Source organism: Labeo rohita, chromosome 11, assembly GCF_022985175.1.
Source record: "Labeo rohita strain BAU-BD-2019 chromosome 11, IGBB_LRoh.1.0, whole genome shotgun sequence".
In the NCBI taxonomy this organism is placed as follows: Eukaryota; Metazoa; Chordata; class Actinopteri; order Cypriniformes; family Cyprinidae; genus Labeo; species Labeo rohita.
The window spans coordinates 5,539,116-5,559,491 of NC_066879.1; the positions used below are offsets into that span (position 1 = coordinate 5,539,116).

The 20,376-nt window shown below is 37.0% G+C and overlaps 1 protein-coding gene across 2 annotated transcripts in view; it reads right to left on the bottom strand.

Annotated features, from left to right (window-relative positions):
• si:ch211-51h4.2 (uncharacterized) overlaps positions 1-20,376 on the bottom strand; it is a 153,668-nt gene that overhangs the window by 97,036 nt on the left and 36,256 nt on the right. For both annotated transcript variants that reach the window (XM_051122437.1, XM_051122436.1), the window contains exons 7-8: positions 18,916-18,981; positions 8,749-8,872 (exon numbers count right to left, since the gene is read on the bottom strand). In XM_051122437.1, the coding sequence (XP_050978394.1) occupies positions 8,749-8,872; positions 18,916-18,981 (190 nt within the window). The remainder of the gene's footprint in view (positions 1-8,748; positions 8,873-18,915; positions 18,982-20,376) is intronic.

Sequence of the window (20,376 nt, forward strand, 5' to 3'; positions counted from 1 at the left end):
AATTGCAAGTTTGTATCATGCAATTCTCAGAAAAAAAGCCAGAATTGCAAGTCTATATCACAATTCTGAGGAAAAAAAGTCAGATTTGCAAGCTTATATCAGACAATTCTGAGAAAAAACATCAGAATTACAAGTTTGCATCACAATTCTGAGAAAAAAGTCAGAACTGCAAGTTTGTATCATGCAATTTGAGAAAAAAAAGTCAGAATTGTGAGTTTGTATCATGCAATTTTCAGAAAAAAGTCAGAAGTGCGAGTTTGTATCATGCAATTCTGACTTCTTTAGATAGTCGCAAGATAAAAAGTCGCAATTAGTTTTGTTTTTTTTTATTCAGTGGAAGAAATGGGTTTACATAATATTCAAATTTGTAATATCAGTAAAACTTAATATAATAGCTAACGGTAAAATATATATCTGTATTTTCAGATCTTGCTGTTATAAATGATATGTCATATAAATGTTTATAGGCCTATTACAAAGTACTCTCGTAATTATGTTTAACTACTCAGCTGTGCCACAACAAACTAGACAAGGTCACTTGTTTAAATTCAACTACAGTATATACACAAGGCTTTCTGACATGTTTTATTCAACAGCCCTTCAGAAGGAAACTGCAAATACTGTTTCCATTTGCAGGAGATGCAAGGAGAAGCTACTGTAGTAAAATGTGTCATGTCTGAGTGTGTGTGTGTGTATGTGTGTGTGAGAGAGAGAGACAATCCTTAAGGCGTCTCACCCAAACGGTCATTAGGGAGAGTGAAAGCATTAATGGATGGTGAGCCGGTGGGATGTGATAGCCTGACAGAGTCACACAGCACTGCAATGCCAGTGCTCTTAGCTTTGTTTCCTAATACCCCTGACACAGATGTCGACGCAAAAATCAGTGACCTGAAAAAGGCAGAGCGTTCACACGCAATGAGCTCCTGTGCAAAATCCTCCGTGCCTTCCCAGCACTCTTTGTGTCAGAAACCCCACAACAGAGGCAAACTGATTAGATGTAGCAGCTATATCCCATCAGCCAACACAAGCGGGCAAAATGCCATTTGAGGAAGCGCCGCAGAGGCCCCGTCTACAAATAGTGTCGAGGAGTAACGTGTTATAGCAATAATATTACTCTCCTCAGTAACTAGTAGTGTAATTAATTACAAATAAGATTTCAGAAGTAATATTACCATTGCTATTTATTAAAAAGTAGCTCATTGCAACATTACTTTTGTTAAACCTCTGATTATTTCTCAAATCATTTTTGTAAGTCACAACTCATGTGTGCATGTGACATTACCTTTGTAGAAAGCCAGCTGGGAAAAGCTCACAGCGGCTGGAAATATTTGCATTACTTTGATTTCATCAGGAGAAAACATGACAAGAACACTGTTGCCAAATGTATAAATTATGGCATTACTATACCCTGGCATTATATGGTTTGCCTACCCATCTCTTTGAACCAGATATACACTATAATCAACTATTATCCAAAACAATTTCTAGGAAATCAAACTTTCTCTTATGATATCCATGAAAACTTTTTACAACATATATCATGAAATATAATCGCACCTAGGTAACCACAATTAGCAGCAAACCACACAACAATTTATAAGATTCATTTCACTGTAAACCACCATTTTTTAAAAAAAAATAACGATCTAGAGAGTCCAAAGAATCATGCGGCAGTGCTTATATTGAGGTTGAACGAGAAACGTAGGACTAGTTCGCAAAAGTGCGTTTTTTTTACATAATTGAGAATATTTATTGAACCATTTGATTGACAGCATTGGTTCTGGAGGCAAAGTTGCTCAGTATGAGTAGATCTATCAAATGACATGAATATTATGTGGATGTGTGAAACACTAGGTGATTACAGAGGCGTAAAACTCTTTAGCGCCGATATCTTTCACAATTCGGTCACACTTTATCTTAAGGTCCATTACTTGCTATTATTAAACCATTAACTATGACGTTTGCCTCAATACACTTCTAATTTGCTGCTTGTTAATAGTAAGGTAGCTGTTAAGTGTAGGTATTGGGTAGGATTAGGTATGTAGAATATTGTCATGCAAAATATGTGCTTTATAAATACTAATAAACAGCCAATATGCTAGTGATATGAATGCTAATAAGTACCAAGCTAACAGTATGAATTGGTCCCTATACTAAAGTGTTACCCCAAATTCTTACAGACTTCTTGGACCATGAGTCAAACATGTCTGCTGAGTTTCATTCCGATCGGCTTCTGTTAATCTTGCCTAAAAGGTGCTTAAACTTCATTGGCTGATGGTGGCTATGTTTTTTGAGATATGTGCATGTCCTCATAGACACTTGTAGCACTTTGGACAAAGACACGGCGTACCGATTTTCAAGTCAGTTGGACTAATGGGCACATAGTTATAGCTTTTTTATGTTTTTTTTTTTTTTTTTTTTCCCTCATATAGCACCACCAGATGGCCAAAGTCTGCATTTTTTAACTATGATCTCAGATTGAGCTCTTACGTTCTTGTTCCAAGTTTGGAAAAAATATTTCTTTCTAGTCAAGATTTTTTTGATAATTATTCATATTCACTCTCCAAAGAATGTTTTTGCACTGGTTAGGTTCTGATTGGGTGAAAAACCAAAGGTGCCCATGAGCCAGGGATTCCAACGATATTAGACACTTGAGCCTGCGACTAATGGTTTTGGAGTTATGAGGGACTCGTACTGTTGATCGCTGTAGCGCCCCCGTCAGGCTGATTGGGGTGAGCATTGGTGATGTTATAGACAGTGTGAGTACTACCATCCCTCCAAGTTTCAAGTCTCTAAGAAATAGGGTTTTGTTTTGATAACTTTTAGGTTGACAATGATGATCCTTGGGCATTATAACAATTGACCCTTTGCAAAGACCCGGCCACAATCATTACTGTTGCTATATCCGACAAGCGATCTCACATAGTGAAAAATACATTGTGGCGTACCGAGGACACTGACAACACATCGACAGACAAGACAGAGCAGCTGACTTTAGGTATTAAAGTCTCAGGTTTCAAATTTTGTCATTTTGTAAGAAATTCAAACAATAAATACCGTTTTGTGGCCCGTGTCATGACAGATCGCTGTAGCACCTTGGTTCAACTGGCACGTGAACCGATCATATCTTCCTGTTTACTAGTTATAGCATGAAATAAACATGAATGAATGCCAGAAGGTATTTTGCTTCAAACGCAGAAAGATGTCAATACACACCATTTTTCAAGTTCCAAGTCAATCAACGTTAATCTACTCTTCTGTCTGGTTTGTTTGTCAGACAAAAATAGCAGATTCGGTGTTATGATTGGTCACATAGCCTGTTAATCAAACTCCCTGCGAAGGGTCAATTACAATAGGATTCAGCACTATGCGCTTGAACCCTTAATAATACTTTCGAAAAGAGTAATGAGGACTAAATTACATTTCTGGGTAACAAGCACAACACTGATCACAAACCAGCAGACTTTTCTGCAGCTTTTGTTGTGATTGATGCTTAGACATATTTTAGCACCGGCAAATAAAGATCTTCCTCAAAGAGATGCACTGAGAACAAACCCGAACTCTACAGCTGAAATGTCACGCTCCTCCAATACTGGTTCTAGTCTAGCACTATGAATCATTTTAACAACAATTGTTCATTTGCCAGGCAGGAATTGTCTTCCAGATGAAATATTTCATGGGCCCATTTGAAAGGCGTGCCATATGCATCCTTAATGAATCTATATTTCAGGTTATGATTCTCTCTCAGGAGTTAAAGGAGGTTGGTCCAACATTAACAATAAATCCTCAGCTAGTGGCAATTAGGGAACAGCATCTGACATCCTCCCACGTAATGCCCACAATCCCAACACACACGCGTGCTACACCTGTTCTTAATTACTGCCGGTCTGCTTTTTAACTTTTTATTCTTATTGCACTGGAAGCTTGGCACACACTTTCTAAAACTATTTAACATCACTGCTGACCCCACAGAAATGAACCATGGGAAATTTTAATAGCCAAGGTCATAGGGTCAACGTTTGGCTGATTAGCTTCCATGGCAGATGATGTATATGCGTATGGCTCAGGTGATTGGCTCTGGACACAAATAAATCAAGACAAAAACTCAGTTCTTACCAGGTATTTTAGACCTCCCTGGCCAACACCAGTCACATGACGAAGCCACAACTAATGCTGTCATGAAACATCACCAGCAACGCCCTGCAATTAGCACACAATCAACCCCTCCACACCAGAGACATGATCGTTCCTGGCCTCATTTGAGCAGAAGAAGAGCAATTATCTGCTACTTACAGTAAAGCGCTAAATTACACCCACTTTAACTGGCGATTCGGCGGAGGGCATTTCATGGATCACTGTTGCATTGGGAGTGTCACGAAAATATGTCGCCGCTGTTAAACGGAAGAGCCAGTCACAGATGATATCTCATCAGGGGCTCTTCTGCGCCGTCTAGGTGGCATGATTCACAGCGGGACGCGGGAGGGGCCGTCCACGCACCATAAAACCCTAACTCATAAATGATAACCGCCCAAATTATAGATAAGCATGGACACTTCGAACAGGGATAATACATCAGTGGGGGTGATTGATGGGATGGAATTTGACCACTGATGAGACGAGGTTGAGAATTACTGTCAGCTAGCTTACTGACCAGAGCCTGAGGGCAGTCGTGGCACTTGATGAATGGCTCGCTGTGATTATACGAAGCATTGCAGTGGAGCGCCAGCCTGGCAGCACAACTTAAAGAGTGGAAGATGGAGTTTGAGATGAATTTGACCCAAATGGCATGACCACACATCAGTTTGTTTGAAAATTACATGATAGGACCGTTATACAGTGTGTGCCACTGCAAAGACCGTAAGTCTATTCTTCAGATCTTCGTTTTCATCTGTGTTAAATTCATCATAGCATCTATCCAGACTAGGGGTGGGTGATATACAGTACCAGCAGACTCGATTAATCAGTAGAAATGTATCAACCATATCAGTAGAACATTTTGGACTATCGTCTCTACTGTGGTTACATGCTCACGTGACATTGCTGTGCTACGTGGTCATGAAAACTTATCGTTTACATGCATTTTTAAGATTGCGGTTTAAAAACAAGCTGTCTGAGAGACTATTTCAGTCTGTTGCTCAAGCGTAAGTCAAAAAAGCTTGCCACAGTGCACCAGCATAAGTAATGATTATGAATGTGTCAGAAAAAAACAGCAAGGAGACAGCATTAACTTACATAATTTACTGATAAACTAGTGCTTTCTTTCGTTTACGGCTTTTAGCGACACTGACTCGTCATCTCTGCAGTAGTGGATGCACCCGTATGCATGTTTCATATGGATTACATATACATAATCAGAGAATATGTTTTCTATTTGAATTGGTTCATTTAAAAGTAGACATTTCACTCTTTATAGACATATTTTTCATGTCTGTAATACAAGTATACACAGAGTTTTGTGTTCAAGTTCACAGAGACCGAGACGGCAGAAAGCGCATCCTGTTTGGTTTAAAGGAGAAGTCTACTTCCAGAACAACAATTTACAGAAAATGTACTCAGCCCCTTGTCATCCAAGATGTTCATGTCTTTTTTCTTCAGCCATAAAGAAATTATGTTTTTTGAGTAAAACATTTCAGGATTTTTCCCCATATAATAGACTGATATGGTGCCCCGATTTTGAACTTCCAAAATGCAGTTCAAATGCGGCTTCAAACGATCCCAAATGCGGTTGTAAACGATCCCAGCCAAGGAAGAAGGGTCTTATCTAGCAAAACGATTGAAAGCAAAATGGTTATTTTTAATTTAAATACTTTTTAATCTCAAATGCTTGTCTTGTCTTGCTCTCCCTGAACTCTGTGTATTCTGGTTTAAGACAGTTAGGGTATGTTGAAAAACTCCAATCGTATTTTCTCCCTCAACTTCAAAAATCATTTCAAAATCACCCTACATCACTGCAGAAGTACCGACCCAATCTTTGCAAAGTGAACATGCAATGAAGATCAAACACCCTCAACAAAAAAGGTAAAACAGCGATATAAGATGATTTTGAATTTGAGGGAGAACATGAGATGGGAATTTTTCGACATACCCTAACTGTCATGAACCGGAAAAACAGTTCAGGCCAGAGTGAGACAAGACGAGTGTTTGCCATTAAAAAGTATATAAATGTTATTATTTTTATGAAAATAACCGATCGTTTCACTAGATACACTGCAAAAAATGCTTTTCTTACTTGGCTTTTTTTGTCTTGTTTCCAGCCAAAATATCTAAAAATTCCTAAATCAAGAAGGATTTTTTAGACAAGCGAAAATGATTGTCTTGTTTTTAGAAAAAACTAGTCAAAGTGAGTTTTTTCTTGAAACAAGCAAAATAATCTGCCAATGGGGTAAGCAAAATAATCTTGTTTTCTGCTTGAAATAAGATTATTTTGCTTACCCCACCGGCAGATTATTTTGCTTGTTCTAAGCAAAAACTCACTTAAATTTGATGTCTTTTTTCTGAAAACAAGACAATCATTTTTGCTTGTCTAGAAAATCCTTCTTGATTTAAGAATTTTTAGATATTTTGGCTGGAAACAAGACAAAAAAATCTAAGTAAGAAAAGCATTTTTTGCATTGTAAGACCCTTCTTCCTCGGATGGGATCGTTCAGCATTTGGGATCATTTGAAGCCGCATTTAAACTGAATTTTGGAAGTTCAAAATCGGGGCACTACATCAGTCCATTATATGGAGAAAAATCCTGAAACGTTTCCCTCAAAAAAACATAATTTCCTTATGGCTGAAGAAAGAAAGACATGAACATCTTGGATGACCAGGGGTAAGTACGTTATCTGTCAATTTTGTTCTGGAAGAGGACTTCTCCTTTAATTATTTTACAAAAGCACAACGTTTCGTTGTTATTGTGAGAGTCTTTACAGATTCGAAAGATGTATTGCTTTTATCTGTCATGTAGTAAGCGCGCTACTATTCAGCTTCCACACTCCACACAGACACTAAATTAATGCACATTTTTCTAGATTAACATTAGATTGAGCTGCCATGTAAAGTTGCTACTATATACATCTTTCAGATGAAAAACCATATTTGAGGTTGATGAATGATAGGTGAGCATTTGGATGTCCTGCTTGATGTACTAGATTACCACAAAGACCAGCCGTTATCGATCTGTCCGTCACGGACTGCGTGACTTCACCATTTCCAGTGGACTTTTTTTCTGCGTCTAAGCGACTAATAAAATTTTGGTCGACCAAGCCTCTTCTCGTCGACCAACAGTTGGGGCAGCCCTATCAAATACACACACTTATATGTGTCAAAATGCTTTGCAAGTGACCTCATAAACACAGTCATTTATTTTGTAAGTGAAGGCAAACAGCTGAGAAAGAAAACACATGTAACAGTATACTGGATCCGGGCAGCTCCTAAAGTGACAGCAGTCTAATATTCCTGCTGTATGTCATTCATGTTAATCAAACAACAAAAGAGAGAAAATCTCTCACTGCTCTTGACTAAGTCACTTTTGTAAGAAGAAATATTTAATAAATATTTAATATATTAGGTGAAGAATATGCAGTATTTTCATACATTTGATTACTTTATACAACATATGTAGCATTTCCTATGTTCTGCTGTAGTTTTGTTGTATTGCTTGTTTTTTATTCTTATGTAATTGCTGACTATTTACTTATCTTCAGAGCGCTTGAGTTTTGGGTTTTTTTTAAACTAGTTTTTAGTGATATTGACACTGGTGACAAACATTATGACATTTTTGTGGTTTCAAAACTTTTTCTATCATAAAAGACCTTACTTAAAGAAAAAATAACTATATTATGATATATATTATTCTTGTGAAATAAAATTACTCATATTGTGATGTAAGACATAAGATTTGATAATGATGCTTTAGTGGGCTTGTATTATAAATCTATACTACTAAAAGGCCATCATTCAAGAAAGTTTGTGTGTGTGAGATTTGAAAAACAGTTCAATAAAACTATTTGAAGTGTAACAGGTTTGCTCCAACTTTTTACTTCATTGCTGGGTCAAATGTGCTCATTATAAAGGGAAAACTGATAGTTCCTCCCTTCAGCTCAAAGGAGCGTTGGGATCGCTTTCTGCTGTCCCGTGAGGTTGGTGTAAACAGGTCATCTCACTGAATAAAGCACAGAGCTCCTCTTCCTTAAGGAAAACACATCCCTGCTGGAGAACTCTCATGACATTTCACTGAAAAATGTCAAGGTAAAACCATCTCAGAATTAAAAATGATATTCTTTAATAATAAACATGTTTTTTCTGTGCTTTAATAATCCCTCTCTGCCCTTCAAGACACTTCAGTGCACCTGTTTATTGCAGTTCTACATTTGAATGAAACCTCCTGAAGTGTGAGGTGTCACTCAAGGATCAGAGTCAGAATATTAGAGGTGACGTTCTCCTCTGGAGTGAAGGAGCATGTGATGTCTCTCACACACCAACATTGTCACAGAAACAGCTCATCAGAAACCATTATCATTTCATAATTATTGTTCATTACGTCTACATTGTCACATCTTTCCAAAGTTTTCAGTTTATTAATTTCTGTCCTTCAAGGCTCCTTCACAGATTAAGAAACACTTATTTCTGTGGGCATAATGAACAATTTGAGAAGAATCAAAACAAACATCTATTTCCATTTATAAACATCTAGGTATTTTTAACACAAGCAAGCTACATAAAAGAATATAAAATATCAGTGACGATTATGACTTTTAAACTCACTGTAATGAGCAGCAGGATTCCTTTGAGGAGCGTCAGAAGTGACGTGATGGGCTGAATGATGATCTGGGCCAGAAGAATACCCAACGAGAGAGTCCATGTAAATGCAGGGATCACGTAGACATGACTGCAGAAGCAAAATCAGGCAAACAGTCATCTTATCCCCCATTGTTTTAAATTACAGCTTCAGTAACTTCAAATAATACGAAACACCACCTCTCAAAATTACAGACTACAGCGAGAGGAAATGACAACTGCACAATGCAATCGTAAGACAAGTATTCTTTACAATTTCCCTGCAAAACATAGACTTAGCCTCTCTAAATCACATCCTGAATGAGGAGAGGCACATTTCTTCTCTCTAAAGAAACAACAGGGGGCAGGTAATTGTTTTGAAGTGTCTGTCTCTATCTGATAAGAGTGCCGCCTGATCCTGTGCTCTGTAATACAGTCAACTTCACAAACGCTTCCATTATTTTTATTGTAAAAATATGCTCAGAAGAATAACATTGTCAAGAACGCTGTCAAAAAACATATGCATGATACATAAGACAGGAATTCATAGGACAGAATTTCTTAAAAAGAGGGATAGTTCATCCAAAAACGAAAACTGTCATTAATTACTCACCCTCATGTTGTTCCAAACCCATAAGGCCTTCATTTATTTTCAAAACACAAATCAATACATTTTTGATGAAATCCGAGAGCTTTCTGACCCTGCATATACAGCAACGCAAATGACATGTTCAAGGCCCAGAAAGGTAGTAAGCACATTGATAAAATAGTCCATGTGGCTTCAGTGGTTTAACCGTGATGTTACGAAGCTAAGAGAATACTTTTTGTGGGCAAAGAAAACAAAAATAACTTTATTTAACAATGTCTTGTCTTCTGTGTTAGTCTCCACTGCGGATGCACTGCGAGTTCCCTTGAAGAAGAACGTCTCAGGTTATGCATGTAACCATGGTTCTCTGAGAAGGATCAAGATGCCGTGTCCTCTTGTGGACACTAAGGGGACACAGCACGAGTTCCCTTGATAGGGAACTAAACACAATCTTATGGTTCATTACGGTCATTAAGGCTGAACAACTGATGTCACATGGACTACTTTGACAATGTCCTTACTACCTTTCTGGGCCTTGAATGTGGTAGTTGTGTTGCTGTATATGCAGGGTTAGAAAGCTCTTGTGTTTCATCAAAAGCATCTTAATTTGTGTTTAAGTATATACAGAAAAAACTGTATGGTTGGTACACAGTTTTACATAATCAGTCCAGTTTTATGTGATGCCCTCCAATTTTTTATTTTTTTTCCTCATTGCAAAGTCTTGCCAGAATGCTTTCATATAATGTAATCTCAATGATTACATCAATATACTCTTTAAAATCTGAGGTTTTGGGACATTTCCAGTTGCACAATATTATCCTTGCTTCCGTAATAGAATCAATTTTTATAAGGGTAAATACATTCTAACTATGGCGCCAAGGGCAATTTTGGACCTCAGCCACTTTATTAAGTATTTCAAGAGTTTTGCGCCTGTATTCCTGTAACGTTATTATCTATGTTTGTGGACAGAGGTCAAATTCTACTGTCCCAAAGCAAAGCAAACTTATTTATGAAGTCAATTCAGCAAGACCACCATATCCCACAGATAAATATGGGTTTTATAATGGATTAAGAGAACTGCGAATACTCTACCAGGGCTGAAATAACCTATTGATTTGTGCTTGCAGGATCACTTTACATTTACTGTCTCTCGCTCTTTCTCTCTCTCTTTCCACCTTCGGTCACAGGCATCTGCCTATGATGTGTTCTTAATGAAGCATTTAGCCATCGATGTGGTGCAGGCCGCCCTGAGTGGATCATTTTCAGGTTAAGTATTTACTGGGGTGTTGCAAAATAAATTACTTTTGTGGCAATAAGTGCAATTACAAAGAAATTCTGCAGGAAACAGTATAGATGGGGAAACCTTGGTGTTTTCTGCTGATCACCATTAATTCTCGCACTTTTATAATGTTTTTAATGATTTTACACTGACATTTTACATAAAAACAAATGTAAACAGAGAAAAATGGTGATTAAGAATAGACTGCAACAAAAAACATTCATCTGCATGACTACATGTTGTAATATAATATAATATAATATAATAATACGCTCCAACGTCACTGCAACCATACAGGATAAGCGGTTTGGAGAAGAGATGGATGGGTAGATCAAATAATATATAAATATTTTGAATATATGAATATTACATGAATATATACATGTCTTTTTTTTCATTATAAGGTATAGGAAGGAACTGACCAATAATAAGTTGCACACAGTCTTGGATATGTTTGTTTGTCTGAAATAAAGCATTAAAAACACTATTATTGTGTGAAATAGCACTAAAATATCAACAATTCATATATTAAATTTCTGCAACCTGAGGTAAACAAAGCCAAGAGCGTTTTGGGTTATGCCTCTAACTATGGTTCCCTGTGAGATAACGAGACACCTTATGGATGCAGTGCGAGTTCCTTTGAAGGACAATGTCTCAGATTATGAATGTAACCATGATTCCCTGAGAGGGAAGGAGACACTGCGTCCCCTTAGTGTCCACTAGAGGACGCATTTAGTTCCCTCTAAGGGGAACGTCTTGGGTTACACATGTAACCATGATTCCCTGAGAGGGATCGAGACACTTTGTCCTCTAGTGGACACAAAAGGGATGCTATGCGAGTTTAAGGTGAAACAAAACACAATCTGAGATACAAATCAGTCAAAACTTTTAATTTTAACCATTAATAAGTTGCACACAGTCTAGGAGATGTTTGTTTGTCTGAAATAAAGCATCAAAAACACTATTATTGTGTGAAATAGTACTAATATATCAACAATTCGTATATTACATTTCTACAAACAAAACTGTTATGGTTCACTAGAGGACGCAGTGTGAGTTCCCTTGAAGGGGAATGTCTCGGGTTACACATGTAACTATGGTTCCCAGAAAGGGAACGAGACACCTTAGTGTCCACTAGAGGATGCAGTGTGAGTTCCCTTGAAGGGAATGTCTAAAGTTACGCATGTAACCACAGTTCCCTGAGAGGGAATGAGACATTGTGTCCCCTTAGTGTCTACTAACCATGGTTCCCCGAGAGGGATCGAGACACTGCGTCCTCTAGTGGACACAAAGGGGACGCAGTGCAAGTTCCCTTGAAGGGGAACTAAACACTATCTGAGATACGAATCAGTCAAAACTTGTAATTCTACTTTTGACTAGTTGTAGCCTTGAGTTTGGTCCACTTAGTGTCCACTAGAAGACACAGTGTGAGTTTTCTTAAAGGCGAACGTCACGGGTTACACATGTAACCACAGTTCTCCAAGAAGGAACGAGACACCTTAGTGTCCTAGGGGATGCAGTGCAAGTTCCCTTGAAGGGGAACATTTCAGGTTACGCATGTAACCACAGTTCCCAGAGAGGGAATGAGACACTGCGTCCCTTAGTGTCCACTAGAAGACGCAGTGCGAGTTCCCTTGAAGGGGAACGTCTCGGGTTACCCATGTGACCACGGTTCTTTGAGAAGGAACGAGACACCTTAGTGTCCACTAGAGGACGCATTGAGTTCCCTTGAAGAGGAACGTTTTTTTAGGTTACACATGTAACCACAGTTCCCCGAGAGGGATCGAGACACTGCGTCCTCTAGTGGAAACAAAGGGGACGCAGTGTAAGTTCCCTTGAAGGGGAACTAAACACTACTTGAGATACGAATCAGTCAAAACTTGTAATTCTACTTTTGACTAGTTGTAGCCTTGAGTTTGGGCAGCAAAAGGAATTCACAACAGGAAAAAAAATATATCAATAAACTGTATCCAACTGCACATAAATCTCTAATGCCACTGACATATTAATACTACCCTCTGATATTTAAGATTCTAGGCTTTTACCGTTTTCTGACTGACCAAGTCCATTTTCATCAGTCCGTCACCTTTGTGGCCCACAGTTCTCTGAATACCACAAAAAGAGGATCAAGCGACCAATCGATAAACTTCATCTCTACATTTTTCTGACGTTTTTAGAACTACATTAGCAGGTTGACTTGTGTGGATTTGGCACTGATGTGCCCCTGAAGGATTGTGGGAATGGTTTCTTATCATGCTATGAGTCTTAAAGCTGCTGAGGGGAAACAAAGACAGACAAACAGGAATGATGCAGAAAGAAAGCAAGAATGAAAGACTTAGAATGACAGTATCCTGCCCCAGATGGGAGTACTGACAGCACACATTTGTCTGTGACATCCCACTTCCTGCAGGCTAGAGACGCCCACCCCTCATCCCCACATCATCAGCCATCATCAAGAACAAAATGAGACTAAGATTCTCTGCACAATCAGACTCTTTTTGATGCTCTAAAATAAAGCTGCTCTATATGCCTAAAGAAAATAGTGAGAGCTGTCTGGCATATTAATATTTTAGTATAAAACAATTTTATTTAGTTTGATGCAACGTTCTGAGCCTTACAAGTCACACCGTTGGCTGAACGTCTGATGCATATGGAACACAAAAAATTTTCGAAGTCGTCATCGGATTGGTTAAATTATACAGGGGAACGTCTTGAATTATATAGGTGACCATGGTTCCCCGAGAAGGAAAGTTTCAGGTTACGTATGTAACCTTGGTTCCCAAAGAGGGAACGAGACACTGCGTCCTCTAGTGGACACTAAGGGGATGCAGTGCGAGTTACCTTGATAGGGGAACGTCTTGGGTTACCCTTGTAACCGTGGTTCCCCAAGAGGGAACGAGACACTGCGGCCCCTTTGTGTCCACTAGAGGAAGGAGTGCGAGGATTTCCGGGAGACACGTGTGTCGTGTTCTTTAACGTTCAACCTGGAAACAAAGATGCCGTGACGCCAAACCCCCTCATGGAAGAAGAAAGCTGTTGTGTTTACAGCTGTGGCAATGAGCGCTTATCAGGATCAACTAAACACTGGGTTTTCAAAAGCATGCAAAATTCACAGCATAAAATTCTTCTAGGAGATTGGCACGCTGGTTTGTTATTGTGGGGACATTTACAAGCCTCTACACATGGCGCGGCACAAAAAGAAACATGATTGGTTGCTTTAGCTGTCAATCATGTGGTCTCTTGGGTGGTCCTTGGCCATTCAATGCGGCCAAGGTTCTGCCGTCACCAATGTGTGATTTGACTTGACAATGTCACTAGTTATAAAACACTTGAAAACCAGTCAAAATGCACCATATTTGCATACGCACATATTCAAATAGCACAAGTGAGATCTGAGAGCTAGCAGAGGGGGTAATTGATACTTTATAGTCCATTTTTCGGACCTAGTCATCATTTACTTTAATCATATGGAAATGTGAGCATGAACGGCCTTTTTCATTTTGTGTTTTACTTAAAAAATACATGAACTTTCATGAACCATCAAATGGACTCACCAAACAGAGCTTTATCTTTGCTTTTCTGCCTGTATAAATTCTAGTCCCATGAGTCCTTTCAAAAGTTCACCTAAAGCATAATGACTATAAAAGCTACATTTTTATCCTGATGATAATCTTTCTCAAAGCACCAAAAAGGTAATTTAACTTTAAATATAGTGATTTATTATTTATGTGTGTGGGAATTGAATGCACTAGCTTTATAACCATATATAAGATAAATTGATTTCCTTCCTCTCATAAAGCACTGAATGATAAACCTATTTCCTACTGAATTTGTCTCAAGTGGGTGTTTTTTTTTTGAAAGTGTGTTGCGTTTTAATTAAAATGAAAAACTGTCAGGTTAAGAGGTTCAAATAGCTCAAGGGCAAAGAATACAGAAACAGCGGCTTGGATCCAAGCATCATTTCTGTTTGGAAAATTTATGACTAGGAGAGATGGTCTGTATCCCATAAATATTTGTTTACAGCACAGCTTTCAATGATTAATATTAATGGTATTCTGATCATTTTCTTAAAGCTATCTTATACATTTTATTCATAATTTTATTATTTTTCGCTGTGGTCCACTTACAATGTAATTCAATTTTTAATGCACTAAATGCAATCATAATTTTTCAAGACCATTAGCTGACCTTCAAGGATTAAAGAATAAACTGTTTTTCCATCTTCTCGGTTTCAATAAATGGTCTTTTTGGACCGTGGAGGAAGTTTTGAACTTAATTAAGCTAATTTGATTTCTCTTTCCAAACCTTATTAATTTTTAAATTAAAAATGCAATTTTTATTTCACAAACTACATCAAAATAAAACGTCAGAGGCATCGGAAATAAAACTTACTGAGAAGAAAAACAGCAAAACTTGAGCAGGTTGTAATTATGACTTTCCCTTAATTGAATTATGACACCGTATGCTGCGTTTGGAGAGGATCCCGAGTCTGCTTATTCAATTTTTCATGTTTACTTCCTGTTCTCAGACTGAATACTAATGTGCGCATAAGGCTTCTCAGACCTTTTTCATCACTCAGTGAATAATTCACCTGTATTAATGCAACAATAACAAAATGACAAGAAATTTCACACACAGTTTACTTCATTAACTACAGGAATCGCTCTCTGGTGTGCAGCTATAGCGCATATCCCCCCTCTCACTCATAGTTTCTTGTTACCTCCTCACTATTATCTACTAAAAAACTGAAGAATTCAACACATTCAACAGAAGCACATAAGTGGCACTAGGTTTAATAAAAGTCACTATACAGTAATAGACCATGAGTAACTGCCAAAAAAATATAAACCAATTATCAAGGTAGGGTGATTAATAGCTACTTGTTTTTTATAGTCTAAACTGTCATAACTGTACAGCTTTCACACCGGAGGAACTTTTTCGTAGTTCCTAAAACCACTGGAAGAAGTACTCGCTTTTTTGGTGTGTTTGACAAAAAATGAATGAAATTAATGAATGAATGAAACGCATTTGTCTGTGGTTCAGTCCGTTTTGAACTACGCTCACGGAAAGCGCTTGAGAAACAGCTGTTTCTTCCACAGCTCGGTACGCTTTCAACTCATTTTTTAGTCTCAAGCAAAAGACAATACGACTCCGGTACTAATGAATGAATGAATGAAACGAATCTGTCCGTGGTTCACTCCGTCTCAAATCACCCTCACAGAAAGCGCTTAAGAAACAGCTGTCTCTTCCGCGGCTCGGTACACTTCAACTCATTTTTTTAGTCTCAAGTTTTTTTAGTCTTTAGTCTCAAGCAAGAGATTGTACGACATTCACGTTACATGATTTGACTGATTTTTACGTAGAAAGGGTGTGACATGGTGGATTTACACGGCGGAGTTTGCTAGAACACAGACTGAACGACTCCAGAGATGGCCGGCGCTAAGGGGGGGCATTCACGGGCCGACCCCCCTCAAATGAGTTACTGTGCACCTCCTTTCTATCCTCTCCCCACCTTGCTGAACGTGATTGTTTTCGAAACAAACAAAAAAAAAAAACAATTGGCATAAGAATTGATTGTCTATCCATTACAACATGTAGGCATTTTTATATTTATGTACATAATAATAATCTTTTACATTGTAATCCTTTCATTTTTAATATTTGGCATGCTTGTGTGTGTAATAAGGATAGTGTATGTGCATTGTGCACCTGCCTATAGGTACATATTACTAACGTGCTCTTTAAATAACAAAAAAAATATTGCATCATTGACTTAAGACCAGGTTTCAGTTGGTCAATGGTGCAGTCTATTTCAGTTGCCTCAAAATAGCAATGCGCCAAAAATGTACCTGAACACACCTCGTTTTCAGACCAGCACGCCCATGGGTGCACAAATGGGCGCAAATGCATTTGCTATTTTAACAATGTGGTGCACGGTGTGAAAATGATAACTGCGTCGGGCCGAAACTAGCAATAAACACTTGAGTCACGCCTGGCACCACACTGCGCTGGGTGCATGATGGGGCCCTAGGTCTTCAAAATCACTTAACAAGTCACAGGCCAGGTGTGCTGAAGCAGGTGCAGGGTTGAAGTCCTACAGTATGCGAATAGATTAAACTTTTAATATATTTTTTTATATAATATTTGTATATATATATCAAAACAGAAAACCATAACTTTCAATTGTAATAATATTTGCAATAATATCTTACAATATTACTACCTTTACTGTTACAAATAAATACAGCTTTGATGATCATAAGGCTTTCTAAAACAATTTTAAAAAATGTACCAAGCCCAAACAGTATTGTGCATCCAAACACAAATTAATCTACATTAAACAAAATTCCAGAAGTGCACACTGCTACACACTGCTATGTTGCTTACATGGGCATTAAGGGTGGGTGATATGACCGAAATCTTATATCATGATATTAGTAATTTTATTTCACTGTAACAATATGTAATGTGGGGTTTGGGTTTTGTTTTATGTTCATGTTTCCATGTGTTTTATTTAAGTGTAGCCATGTTCCTTGTCTAGTCTTGCTTCCCTTGCCCTCATGTATTCCTGCTATTGGTTCCTCTGTTCAGTGTGTCATGTTCTCATTGGTTGTTCAAGTCATGTTCCTGTTTGCTCATTGGTTGGTTCTTGTCATGTGACCCTCATTGTTTGGTATTTATAGCCCTCTTGTAGCCATTAGGTGTGTTCGACTTCATCTACGGCTACAGACGGCGATCAACGAGAGTAGCCGAGAGCAGTCGGGGGCGGAGTTGAAAACAAAGGCGTCAAGACGGACACTTTTTACTCTCGTTAGTGAAGCTCTCGCGGTGTTTGCATGCTCTATCACAGAAGAAGTAAATTAAATGCAATTTTTATCAAATACACCGACTTTTCAAAAGCGTTTTCATGAGCAACAGAAACACGTTTCATATACTGCTTAATTCAGCGCCATCTGAACAAGAATAATGATCAACATAAACATATACTATTTAAATACTAATAAAGTGGAGTTATATATGCTTTTATCAGTGTTTTATGATAAATCTGACTCAATATAACATTGCGACTACAGTAAAAACACTTTTATTGTTCTAAAAACACAGATTTGTCAGCATTATGTTGAGGATGTTAGAACAAAGCCAAAACACACGTGATCATTGTCATGCGGTGAATCTGACCAATCGTGAAACAGCCATGTGGTCATCAGAGCTCCTGCAGCCGCTCTGGAGAAACTATGCCGGCTGAGTTAGCCGGCTGCTCTCGAATCGTTATCGCGGTACTTTGATGCCACACGTGACAGTCACAAGGCGTCGGCGCCGCCTCAAGTCGGACAAAATTTCTAACCGGTATGCACTGCTTCAAGTCAGAATTTGATCGAGCTGCGCAGCGCTGCGTTAAGTCGAACACACTTATTGTCTCTTGTTGTGTATTGAAGTGATGTTGTAACCTGCTGTTGGTGAGTTGTTATGGTCAAGTCTGTTTCTGTCAAGTCTTTGTTTATTGTTTGAAGTTTGAATTTTGAATTATGTTCAGTCTTCACTGTAAAGAAACTGCACTTGGATGCATCCACATCTTGCCTTCAGTTGGACTTAATCGTTACACAATATATATCACTTCTGCTTTAAATAAAGTATTTATGCTATCATATTTTTTTTTTTTTAATGTGAATGTGAGCGTGTAACCGTGATAGAAATAGTCCAAATTCTCTACCAGCTGACAAATTTTTACCGGTTAATCATGTCTAACTGGTATATCGCCCACCCTTAATGGGCAATATGGGCAATAACCTGGTAATTTGGACGCCAAAATAGATATGAAACCGCTTTTATTCAACAATTTTCCAGATATCAAAAGTTGTTTAGTTTAGCTCTCTCACAATACATCACAGAGAAGAAAAATGTGCTTGTGTTTTTGCAGAGAGAAGCATTAGGAGATCAAACACCCCACAGGCACAATCTAATGAGAGAATTTCCAGCCCTAACAGCGTTTATAAACATTACTCACACTGAGGCCATGATTTGACTGACAAGCAGAGAGGAGAAAATCTGGCTTTAAAATGGAACATCTAGAGAATAAACAATATGATTGACTAGGTGTCTTTCTTTTAGATAACTGAGGCAGTTGGGTGTAAGAATAAAGAAATGAAGGCCCTGAAGTTTAATGAAAGTATAAATCAAAAGTAAGCATATGCATTTGTTTCATCTGGCTGAACAGAAACGTCTTCTTGTTTTAATGCAAACCTGCTCTTAACATTTATTATCTTAAAGTTTGCACCTTAAGGCAGCTCACCTGGTATGAAACACTGCAGCGTAGGCCTCACTTCCCGCCAGGACGTAACTGATCCCGATGGACACACTGTTAAAGACAGTTCGTTATCAGAACTCATTACAATGATGACACAGTTTCATATTCATGAGGAGCTGTTATGGGAACAAATCAAACAGGACCTTTTATTGCTTCAACTCAAAGATGGACAAAGCCAGGTATCTAATCTTCTTCAATCTTTTGAAAGTTATGAAAGACTATTGAAAGTTATGAAACTTCTTCAAACTTTTAAACTTCATCAATGTTAAAACATTTCACACTTTCTGAAATAAAGATCAACCTTAAAGTGGATTTTGGTATAATGTGTGATGGTTTATAAGTTTTTACTTTTTCAAAGAAAAAAATGGATAAACCTTGGGCTTGCGGAAAAAAAAAAAAAAAAAAGTTAGATAGCAGGCAACTGATAAAACCTAGAAAAAAATTGTGTTGGAAAAAAAAAATAGCTACAAACAAACAATAAATAAACAAATAAACAAATAGTTTATTTGCAAAAAACAAAACAAAACAGATAACAGTTTTTGTATTTTCAAAAATGTTTTTATTATGTTATCATGTTTTTATTGTATTTTATTGTGTTGTGCTTTATTTTTATTTTTTATTTATAAATGCTGAACAACAACAACAACAACAATAATAATAATAATAATAATAATATTTAATAATAAAAGTAATAATGAAAGTATTTATTTTTTCAAATTAACATTTTCAAATAATGGCTACAAATACACAATAAATAAATGCATAAATGAAATATATAAGATGCTGGAAAAAAAAAAGAAATTAAATTTTTTAAATAATACAAAAAATGTAAGGGATAAAAATAAAAAAAATATAATAAAACAAGACTAATTATAATTATTATTATTATTATTATTATTATTACTAAATTTAATTTTTTAAAAATTAATTTATTTCATTTTTAAAATTAACATTTTAAAGTAATGGCTACAAATAAATAGAAATTGTACTGAAAAGAAAAAAAAAAAAAAAAAAAAAAGTTGATAAGATGCTGGAAAATGAAAAAAAAAAAAATAGAAATTAAAAATGTTAAAGAATAAAAAAAAATGTAAGAAATAAAAAAGTTTTTTTCCACTTAAAGTAAATAAATTGTTTTAAATAATGACTGGTTTGATCTACAAACAAATATTAAATCAATAATTAAATAAATTAATAGATTTCACTAAAAAAAAATAAATCAAATATATACATAGAAATTGTACTCATAAATGCTTAAATCCAAAATACCAAAAAATTGGTACATGTATTTATTTATTTATTTATTTATAAACACACTCTCCTAATTTAAGAATCACAAATGAAAACTTTTCAGAACCTTTCAGTTTTTTTGGCACTATCATATCATGTTGAATGTTGAGAGCTCTGAGTCAGTCAATCAGTCAATGTACAAAAGGTAGTTGTGTGTCA